This window comes from Salvelinus sp. IW2-2015, linkage group LG20 (assembly GCF_002910315.2).
Source record: "Salvelinus sp. IW2-2015 linkage group LG20, ASM291031v2, whole genome shotgun sequence".
In the NCBI taxonomy this organism is placed as follows: Eukaryota; Metazoa; Chordata; class Actinopteri; order Salmoniformes; family Salmonidae; genus Salvelinus; species Salvelinus sp. IW2-2015.
Window position 1 is genome coordinate 30,145,049 of NC_036860.1, and position 11,863 is coordinate 30,156,911.

Sequence of the window (11,863 nt, forward strand, 5' to 3'; positions counted from 1 at the left end):
AACTGTGAAACAACACTGAGGAAACTAAAGTTGTGTTTCAAAAACCACCCTTTTAAACAGCTGGGAAACTTCAGTTTTGACAGCCAGTAGGACCGTTGCCAACCTGGACTCAGGGGTAGACGTAACATAGTAGATGTAAATCCGGACACGCCAATTAGTATGATATGTTACGGTATGTATTACGTTTTGGCTGTTCTTCATCCATTTTGTATATGATATGTTATGGATTACAATTCCTTTGATATGTTACGAATTGCAATTCATACAATATGTTACGAATTGCAATTCATACAAAAGGTGTAGACCTTACAGTGAAATGCTTATTTACGAGCCCCTAAACAACAATGCAGTTTCAAAAAATACAATTATGTTAACAATTTGCTAAACGTATTATATGTTACGAATTCCAATTTGTTTTGGATAACGTTCGCAAGGAAGCTAGGTGACTAACGCCAACGTTAGCTAGGTGACTAACATTGGCACGGCCTAAGGGTTAAGGTGGGTTAAGGTTAGGGTTATTAAGGTAAGACATAGAGAGTTAGGTTAAAAGTGGCGCTGTATGAATGCAACTTTTAAAGGAGAACCACTGGGTAATGTAGATATTAAAAATCAGCCCTTTCCAGCTACAATAGTCATTACAACATTAACAATGTCTACACTGTAATTTCTGATCAATTTCAAATGTTATTTTAATGGAACAACAAATGTGATTTTCTCTTCAAAAACAAGGACATTTCTAAAGTGACCCCAACTTTTGAACCGGCAGTGTACATCAAAAGGTGCCATGTTAACGGGCAAAGACACAAAACATCACATCAAAATTAAGTATTTTTTTCTTGATTTAATAACATGGAAAACAACCACTTTTGTGCAGTATTAATTGACCATCCATACAAACCACTTAATGTAAATGTACATTACTGTGTTGTACATAGGCTGGTCATCTAGGTTTGTACCTGTAGACTTTCCATCGCCATGAAGAAAAACAATGCACAATACAGTAATTGAGTAATTGAGTACATTGAGACATAAAGTGGTTTGTGATGATGTGGCTCAGTTGGTGGAGCAGCGGCATGCAATTCTAAGGTTGTGGGTTCGATTCCAATAGGGCACTGGGCCTTTACTAGTCCTGTATTAGCATACCTATATAGACCTCTTTACTGCATTCATTTCAAGAACCATACTCTTTCACTTCCTAAAACCTTCCCTTTAGGTGAATCCCCATGGCCACTGTTAGTACATACTGTACGTTGATTCAGAGATAGCAGATAAAATTAGGGTTAGGCTTCTGTTGTAAGAACAGTGTAAATATGTGCTTAAAGGGACATCACACTCCAAAATCAAAACGTGTCCGTTGCCAAAATCCAAAAGGAAGGAAAAAATAGGCAATGTAATCTCTAGACTGGCGGTGCTTATCTTTTCCATTCATTTTGAATTTCTGGCATATGTCAAGCTTTTTTAGCACCTTTTTACCAAAAGTAAATGACTGTAAGTCGCTTGAGATAATTCCCTTATTTTGACATTAGACTAATTGTGGATGTCTGAAAACATTGGAGTGCAATGTCCCTGTGATTAAATGGTAATAAGAACGATATAAAGTAAGGTATTACTCAGTCCTGTTTCAAACGGAMTWAGCTTCCCCAGTAGGCCGTCATTGTAAATAAGAATTTGTTCTTAACTGACTTGCCTAGTTAAATAAAGGTTACATAAAAATAAAACAGTTAAACTGACTGTAGTATTTACTATGGCAAATCTGTGGATGGGGGAGAGAATCAACATAAACATGTTTACTTCTCAGAGTTAGTTCCCCTCTGAGCTTTGGAAAACTGCAAGGGGAAGCATCGGCAAGGGGAGGCACCAGTCACGTGAAGGTGGAGGAGATAGTTTCATGAGATTTCGGGAAGCTAAAAATGTCCCCTAATGTACAAAACTTAATTCAGGAACATACTTTTAACTCACTGCACACCACAAAAAGAGGGTCCTGTTTGTTACTGTTAAATTCACAAAATAGATTTCTCAGAAAGGAAGCCACCAATTGAAATCCAGAAAGTATCCATGAGGCCAAATCTAATCCGAACAAATGTAATCGAAGGCGAATATTATTATATTAATACATGGAGGACAGCACTTGCAACCATTCTCCATCAATGACCTTGCTTCGAATTAAGACAGAAACATAACAAAGAAATGGGAAAAGAGAACAAACAAACACTCCACAGCAAAATACTGGATGACTCAGCACACACAGTGGGACTGCAGTTTTGTTATTAACACCCTCATCCAGGATACASTGCTGTGTAATGTAATGCACTGTTGAAAGTTCAGTACTTTCAAACCTCGCTCACACAAAAAGCCCGACACATAATTKAATTAATTCCAGAAAAAAACATAGCAGTGGTCAAATGTTTTTTGTAAGTCAGAACATTTACATTTGAATAAGCTTCGGAATGTACAGTACTAGTCAAAAGTTTGGACACACCTACTCATTCAAGGGTTTTTCTTTATATTTACTATTATCTACATTGTAGAATAATAGTGAAGACTTTAAAACTATGAAATAACATATGAAATCATGTAGTAACCAAAAAAGTATGAAACAGATTCTTCAAAGTAGCCAGCCTTCGCCTTGATAACAGCTTTGCACACTCTTGGCATTCTCTCAACCAGTTTCATGAGGTAGTCACCTGGAAAGCATTTCAATTAACAGGTGTGCCTTGTTAATTTGTGGAATTTCTTTCCTTCTTAATGCGTTTGAGCCAATAAGTTGTGTTGTGACAAGGTAGGGGTGGTATACAGAACATAGGTCTATTTGGTAAAAGACCAAGTCCATATTATGGCAAGAACAGCTCAAATAAGCAAAGAGAAATGACAGTCCATCATTAATTTAAGACTTGAAGGTCAGTCAATACAGAACATTTCAAGAACTTTGAAAGTTTCTTCAAGTGCAGTCGGAAAAACCATCAAGTGCTATGATGAAACTGGCTCTCATGAGAACCGCCACAGGAAAGGAAGACCCAGAGTTACCTCTGCAGCAGAGGATAAGTTCATTAGTTACCCGCCTCAGAAATTGCAGKCCAAATAAATGCTTCACAGAGTTCAAGTAACAGACACATCTCAACATCAACTGTTCAGAGGAGACTGTGTGAATCAGGCCTTCATGGTTGAATTGCTGAAAAGAAACCACTACTAAAGGACACCAATAAGAAGACGAGACTTGCTTGGGCCAAGAAACATGAGCAATGGACATTAGACCGGTGGAAATCTGGTCTGACGAGTCCAAATGTGAGATTTTTGGTTCTAACCGACGTGCCTCTGTGAGACACAGAATAGGTGAACGGACGATCTCCGCATGTGTGGTTCCCAGCGTGAAGCATGGAGGAGGAGGTGTGATGGTGTGGGGGTGTTTTGCGTGTGACACTGTCAGTGATTATTTAGAAGGCACACTTAACCAGCATGGTTACCACATCTGGTTTGGGCTTAGTGGGACAATGACTCAACACACCTCCAGGCTGTGTAWGGGTTATTTGACCAAGAAGCAGAGTGATGGGAGTGCTGCATTAGATGACCTGGCCTTCACCATCACCCGACCTTAACCCAATTGAGATGGTATGTGATGAGTTGGACCGCAGAGTGAAGGAAAAGCAGCCAACAAGRGCTCAGCGTATGTGGGAACTCCTTCAAGGCAGTTGGAAAAGCATTCCYGGTGAAGCTGGTTGAGAGAAGGCCAAGAGTGTACAAAGATGTCATCAAGGCTAAGGGTGGCTACTTTGAGAATCTCAAATATTATATATATATATATTTATATATATATATTTATTTGTTTAACACTTTTTMGGTTACTACAAGAAAAAACCCTTGAATGAGTAGGTGTGTCCAAAATTTTGACAGGTASTGTATCTGTAATGAATACTCAGGGAGAAAAAGGTGTAGATTCACGCGCAGAGTGCGACAGATGCTTAAGGCCCGGGGGCAGTATTCGGTAGTTCGGATAACTGACGTGCCCAAAGTAAACTGCCTGTTACTCAGGCCCYGAAGCTAGGATATGCATATAATTGGTAACATTGGATAGAAAACACTCRGAAGTTTCTAGAACTGTTAAAGTAATGTCTGTGAGTATAACATAACTGATATGGCAGGTGAAAACCCAAGGAGAATCCATCCAGAATTATTTTTTTGAGGTCACAGGACATTCCAATGCTTGTCTATGGGATATTCAAAGGAATTCCTCCCAGATTGCAGTTCCTATGGATTCCACTAGATGTCAACAGTCTTTAGAAAGGCACTTCGTTATTTATCTCCGGTATTGAACATACTACATTCCGTCTTAAATTTAATCATTTATTTACATATTAGGGTACCTGACGATTGATTAGAAATGTTGTTTGACTTGTTTGGACGAAGTTTACCGGTAACTTTTGGGATTCCTTTGTCTGCATGTTGAACGAGTGGAACGGGTGGATTACTGAATCAAACGCGCCAACTAAACTGACTTTTTTAGGATTTAAAGAATGACTTCATGTAACAAAACTACCATTTGTTGTGTAGCTGGGGCCCTTGGGATTGTAAACAGAGGAAGATCTTCAAAGGTAAGTGATTTATTTTATTGCTATTTCTGATTTTTGTGAAGCCTCTGCTTGTTTGGAAATGTTTTTAATGCTGGTGTATGCGCGGCGCTGTCCTGAGATAATCGCATTGTATGCTTCCGCCGTAAAGCCTTTTTGAAATATGACAACGCGGTTGGATTAACAAGAAGTTAAGCTTTTAAACGATGTAATACACTTGTATTTTCATGAATGTTTAATATTACGATTTTTGTATTTTGAAATTRGCGCTGTGCAATTTCACCGGATGTTGTCGTGGTGGGGCGCTAGTGTCCCACCTAGCCCAAAGAGGTTATTAAGCCTTCGCAGAAGGCAGGAATCGTGGTCACAGGCAGGCAATGGTCAAACACAGGTAGGCAGTCAAAAACAAACAATACCTCACAACCATACAAACAGAAAGACCTGAACTAAATAGGGAGCTGATGAGACCAGGTGAGAAATGATCACAGGAGAAATCAATGAACAAAAATGAAAGATAGGGCTACGTTCAAGAACACAAAGAAAAAGAACACAAGGTTGACTAAGAAAAGAAAAGCAGAACCTTACAGTATCTCCCAATMTATTTATTTTTTATTGTAAAAAAAATACTTATTCTAAAAAATACAACTAACCTTCTACACTTTTTCAAATAGACAGAAATCAACAGTGAGTAATGGCGTACAGTGTTGACTGTGATTTATCAATATTGTGCAGAATGTAATGTGATGATTATGACACTTAATTGCTTCAATCGTAATGGCTAGATCTCTCTAGTCCAGTGCCTCACTTCCCATCTTTTTTCCTGAGACTCAGTGGCTCTCTTTCCTTTGTAGATGAAGAATATTCCAGTAGCCACCCCCAGCAGCCCAAGAGTGAGGCCCACTCTACAGAATACAGCAGGACCAGGACCAGCACTGGACCCACTGACCTTATATTCTGGAAGACAAGATGTGTCACCAGAATCAGCACAATACACAACCACTCATCACACACTGCCTTGGAATGGCTTGTTTCAGGTCTCAATTTCAGAGTTGTTTGAGTTCCTTCTTAAGGTTTAATATTAAAGTAAATATACTGAAAAAATATATAAACGCAACATAAAAGACCCCAGACATTTTCCACTTTTGTCCACAAATTTCATTACATCCCTATTAGTGAGCATTTCGCTTTGCCAAGATAATCCATCCACCTGACTGGTGTGGCATATCAAGAAGCTGATTAAACAGCATGATCATTAACAGGTGCACCTAGTTCTTGGGACAATAAAAGGCCACTCTAAAATGTGCAGTTTTGTCACACAACACAATGCCATAGATGTCTCAAGTTCTGAGGGAACATGCAGTTGGCATGCTGACTGCAAGAATGTCCACCAGAGCTGTTGCCAGATATTTAATGTTAATTTCTCTGCCATAAGCCACCTCCAACGTAATTTTTGAGAATTTAGTGTATGTCCAACCGGTCTCACAACTGCAGATCACATGTAACCACGCCAACCCAGGACCTCAACATCCGGCTTCTTCCCTGGCGGGATCGTCTAAGACCAGCCACCGGACCATCTGATTGGCTGCGCTGCCTTCCCAGTCATGTGACAATCCATAGATTAGGGCCTAATGAATTTATTTCAATTGACACATTTTCTTATATGAACTGTAACTCGTTGAAATTGTTGCACGTTGCGTTTATATTTTTTTCAGTATAGAACCATGTACAAAAATATTATGTCCTCTCTCACCCCTGGTTTTGGGGTCCTTCAGGGCCGTGTGCACCACAGCGCAGATGTAGCCGTCTTCCTTTTGTGGGGTGAAACTCAGCCTGGAGAACTGGTGGAACGTTCCATCTTTATTAGGATAGTAACGACTGAGAGATAATCCCTCAGTCACCTCCATTCCATTCTTGGTCCAGTTGACTTTGACAGGCGGGGGAAAGAAATCATTCACAAAGCAGATGAGGGTGTTCTCCCACCCCAGTTCCACCTCATCCCTGGGGTAGATGGTGCTCTCAGGGGCATCTGGAGGGCAACAAAAGCCTGAAACTGTATTCACTCAAAAATTGAAGTTTGTCAGACTTTCGAAATGTCAGTGCCCATTGTCCCATTCATTTGGGATTAAGGCAGATACTGTACATAGACCTACTCAAAAGATAGCATATTTGTATTTGTATTTTATTAGGATCCCCATTAGCTGTTGCGAAGCAGCAGCTACTCTTCCTTGGGTCCACACAAATATGAAACATTACATAATAAAGAACATTAATAGACAAGAACAGATCAAGGCAGAACTACATCCATTTAAAAAAGGCACACTAGCCTACATATCAACACATAATGTACACACAAACAATCTATGTCAAATAGGGGAGAGGCGTTGTGCTGTGAGGTGTTGCTTTATCTGTTTTTTTTTACCAGGTTTGCTGTTCATTTGAGAAATATGAGATGGACTGTACGCTTTCTTGAGTTTGTTCTGGATTTAGGGACTGTGAAAAGACCCCTGGTGGCATGTGTGGTGGGTAAGTGTGTGTCAGGGCTGTGTGTAAGTTTGGTGATTTTCAACTCATTTGTTTCTTATAAAAAGAAGAAGTGGCAGTCAGTCTCTCCTCAACCTTTAGCCAAGAGAGATGGCATGCATAGTATATGACATTAACTCCGCTTGACAGACCACTCTGACAAAGATTGATTTTGGAAGACGCACAAATCATATTGAATCACTGATTATTTATCAGTTTATGTGAGACATTCCCATCAATCTTCACTTACCTTTGATTTTTGGTATTTTCGGTTCAGACTGTTTGCCCCATGCGACACAGTTTTTGCACCAAACTCTGCTAATGGTAGCATATTCACAAGCCRTTTCTTTATCCTCTGGTGTAATAGATATGAATTTAGGTAATGTAAACACTACATCTGCTATTAGACATGTATTACTGTTTTTATTGAAGTCACCATAGAKGACTTCATCTCCATCAATCTCAAGTCCCACCGCAGGATCACTTGACTCAAAGCATCCGTAGATAAAGTGAATTTCATGATGAACTGAAATGGGGGGAAAACACGTTACTTCAAATTAATCAACTGAGGTTTATATAATTTATCCAGGATGGTAATATCTACACTACCGGTCAAAAGTTTTAGAACACATACTCATTCAAAGGTTTTTCTACATTTTTTACTATTTTCTACATTGTAGAATAATAGTGAAGACATCAAAACTATGAAATAACACATATGGAATGATGTAGTATCCAAAYAAGTGTTAAACAAATCAAAATATATTTTATATTTGACATTCTTCAAATAGCTGCCCTTTGCCTTAATGAAAGCTTTGCACACTCTTGGCATTCTCTCAACCAGCTTCACCTGGAATACTTTTCCAACAGTCTTGAAGGAGGTCCCACATATGCTGAGTACTTTTTGGCTTCTTTTCATTCACTCTGCAGTCCGACTCATCCCAAACCATCTCAATTTGGTTGAGGTCAGGGGATAGTGGAGGCCAGGTCATCTGATGCATCACTCTCCTTCTTGGTAAAATAGCCCTTACACAGCCTTGAGGTGTGTTCGTTCATCCATATATTTATATGTCATATTCTTATTCCATCCCTTTACTTAGATTTGTGTGTATTAGGTAGTTGTTGTGGAATTGTTAGATTACTTACTGCACTGTCGGAACTAGAAGCACAAGCATTTTGCTACACTTGCATTAACATCTGCTAACCATGTGTATGTGACCAATACAGTTTCATTTGATTTGATGTGTTGGGTCGTTGAAAAACAAATGARAGACCCACTAAGCCCAAACCAGATGGGATGGCGTATCGCTGCAGAATGCTGTGGTGGCCATGCTTGTTAAGTGTGCCTTGAATTCTAAATAAATCACAGACAGTGTCACCAGCAAAGCACCCCCACACCATAACACCTCCTCCTCCATGCTTTARGGTTGTCACYTCTGCTCCCYCTCCCCCTCTCCGGTGCTCGAGGTCATCAGTTCACTCATCATTACGCACACCTACCACCGTCGTTATGCGCGCCTGCACTTAATTTTGTGACTCACCTGGACACCATCACGTCATTTACCTCCCCTATATCTGTCACCTCCTCAGTTTCATTCCCGAGTCAGCATTGATGTTGTTATGTTTCTCCTGTCCAGACGCTGTTCTTGTTTTGTTTCATGTCTATTTATTATTAAATCCACACCCTGTACTTGCATCTCATCTCCCAGCATCTGTCAATACGGAACTGTTACAGAATGCTGACTCCACAATTGGAGGCATCAGGGATGTTTTTTAAATTTTATTATCATTTTCGGGGGGTGACGTCGGGTCCGGGTGCCGCTACCGACGCAATCGGGGATACCTCAGCTGGCTTGTCAGGCTCCCACGCCTCGACCAGCCCGTCAGGCTCGCCCAGGTAGGACGCCAGGTGGCGCCCCTAGTGGGGGGAGGTACTGTCATGTCTGCTCCCGCGCCCCCTCTCCGGTGCTCGAGGTCATCAGWTCACTCATCATTACACACACCTGCCACCATCGTTACGCGCACCTGCGCTTAATTATCGGACTCACCTGGATTTACCTCCCCTATATCTGTCACTTTCATTCCGGAGTCAGCATTAATGTTGTTGTGTTTTTCTGTCCAGACGCTGTTATTGTTTTGTTTCAAGTCTATTTATTATTAAATCCACACCCTGTACTTGCTTCTCGTCTCCCAGCGGCTGTCGTTACGGAAGCGTTACAACGGTGGGAAATACACATGCGGAGATCATCCGTTCACCCACACTGCGTCTCACAAAGACACGGCGGTTGGAACCAAAAATCTCCAATTTGGACTCCAGAACAAAGGACAAATTTCCACCAGTCTAATGTCCATTGCTCATGTTTCTTGGCATAAGCAAGTCTCTTCTTCTTATTGGTGTCCTTTAGTAGTGGTTTCTTTGCAGCAGTTTGACCATGAAGGCCTGATTCACACAGTCTCCTCTGAACAGTTGATATTGAGATGTATCCGGGGCGGCAGGTAGCCTAGTGGTTAGAGCGTTGGACTAATAACCGCAAGGTTGCAAGATCAAATCCCTGAGCTGACAAGGTAAAGATCTGTTGTTCTGCCCCTGAACAAGGCAGTTAACCCACTGTTCCTAGGCCATCATTGAAAATAATAATTTGTTCTTAACTTGCCTAGTAAAATAAAAAAAATAAACTTCTGAGGCTGGTAACTCCCTCTGAACAGTTGATATTGAGATGTATCCTGGGTGGCAGGTAGCTAGTGGTTAGAGCGTTGGACTAATAACCGCAAGGTTGCAAGATCAAATCTCTGAGCTGACAGGTAAAGATCTGTTGTTCTGCCCCTGAACAAGGCAGTTACCCACTGTTCCTAGGCCATCATTGAAAATAATAATTTGTTCTTAACTTGCCTAGTAAAATAAAAAAATAAACTTCTGAGGCTGGTAACTCTAATGAACTTATCCTCTGCAGCAGAGGTAACTCTGGAGCTTCCATTCCTGTGGGCGGTCCTCATGAGAGCAAGTTTTATCATGCACTTGATGTTTTTTGCGACTTCACTTTCCAAGTTCTTGAAATGTCCGTATTGACTGACCTTCATGTCTTAAAGTAATGATGGACTGTCGTTTCTCTTTGCTTATTTGAGCTGTTCTTGCCATAATACACAACTGATTGGCTCAAATGCATTAAGAAGGAAAGAAATTCCACAAATGAACTTTAAGAAGAAACACCTGTTAATTGAAATGCATTCCAGGTGACAACTTATGAAGCTGGTTGAGAGAATGCCAAGAGTGTGCAAAGCTGTCATCAAGGCAAAGGGTGGCTATTTGAAGAATCTCAAATATAAAATATATTTTGATGTGTAACACTTTTTTGTGTTACTACATGATTCCATATGTGTTATTTCATAGTTTTGATGTCTTCACTATTATTCTACAATGTAGAAAATAGTAAAAATAAAGAAAAACCCTTGAACGAGTGCGTGTTCTAAAACTTTTGACTGGTAGTGTATATCAAACATGAAACAAGGCATTTACACTAGTACAGCATAAAACATAAATCAAACTCTTACTTTCTGCAGAAGTGCAAACGGCTCCAGTGAGAATCAGAATAATCACAGAGTAGTTCATCTCGAAGCTCATCTGTGTGTTTGAGAGAGTGCTGCAGAATCAACTCTTTCCGTCTCTGATGGGAAGCTCTGAAAAGGAGGAAACTACAAATGTGTTGTTTCTGCTATTCTAATTCCTTTCATTCTTATGTGACCACACACCAAACTTATACACCCAGGCTAAGTTAAATACTGTTGTGGAAATTCACCACTAGGACTCAAACTCAAATAAATGAAGCAATCTTTATTAACGCAAGAGAGGTTCCAAAACTTCTAATACCTACAGGAGACATTAGCCATAGAAGCACATATCATAAACTACGTAAAGAGGTATGCTTCTCACACCTATTCTTAATCCAGATTATGGTATACCTCCGCACTCTGCTACACAACAGTTGACCTATAATTTAGCCCATAAAGTAGTAGTCAGGGTTTCTGTATGTTGACGACTGCTACGCACATAGGATAGCATATGCTGTACTCATTTCTTATTGTAGTAATCATTGACATGAGTGTATTCTACTCCATTCAGTTTTGGTCAGTAGTCATATGTGTCTGGTTGCGTAAACTCAACACAAAATTGGCTTAGTTGAGTCGCAATATCAGTAGCTGTCCTCTGTGCGTCTTCAATTCACCAGATCACAGGCTTGGCATACGACCAATCAAACAAACCCGGTTTATTATTATGACAAGAGGCTGCAGGTTGTTGCAAACCACTCTTACATCCAATACAAACTCCATAAAAAGTTCTCTCACATGGTATTAGTATGATGTGTTGTTCTCTCTTTAATGAGTACTTATACATTTCCATTGCTCTGAAACGGACGTCCGTTTCGTGGTTCACTAAACGCCTGAACAGGCCTTCAGTGAAACACTTCAGCTAACAATTTCTGAATGTGATAAAAACAAGTCGTGTTGACAAGAGATATGTGATGGCCTGAAATATACAGACTCAGCCTAGCTACACTCCAAACGACCTATTGGTTGGCCTACATCAAATTTAAGCTGTCTGGGCTTAGAACTGTGACGCCCTGATCCGTTTCACCCTGTCCCTGACTGTTTCTCCCCCCCTCTCCAGGTGTTGCTTATTTCCTCAGTGTATTTATCCCTGTGTGTTTCCTGTCTCTCTATGCCAGTGCTCGTTCTTAGTATGTATCAACAGCTCTATCCATTTCTATCCACCCTCTGAATCACCC

The 11,863-nt window shown here is 40.4% G+C and overlaps 1 protein-coding gene across 2 annotated transcripts; it reads right to left on the bottom strand.

Annotated features, from left to right (window-relative positions):
* Positions 1 to 5,149: 5,149 nt before the first annotated feature.
* LOC111980185 (H-2 class II histocompatibility antigen, A-Q alpha chain) lies at positions 5,150 to 10,918 on the bottom strand. 2 transcript variants are annotated; one of them, XM_070449330.1, is made up of 4 exons: positions 10,632 to 10,918; positions 7,519 to 7,608; positions 6,313 to 6,588; positions 5,150 to 5,516 (listed from the first exon to the last, which is right to left on the bottom strand). In XM_070449330.1, the coding sequence occupies exons 1-4, from the start codon at positions 10,699 to 10,701 to the stop codon at positions 5,341 to 5,343; spliced, it is 612 nt and encodes a 203-aa protein (XP_070305431.1). In that variant the 5' UTR covers positions 10,702 to 10,918; the 3' UTR covers positions 5,150 to 5,340. The 2 variants fall into 2 exon arrangements, with proteins under 2 accessions (XP_070305431.1, XP_023866625.1); XM_024010857.2 differs by having other exon boundaries at positions 7,333 to 7,608.
* Between the last annotated feature and the right edge of the window lie 945 nt (positions 10,919 to 11,863).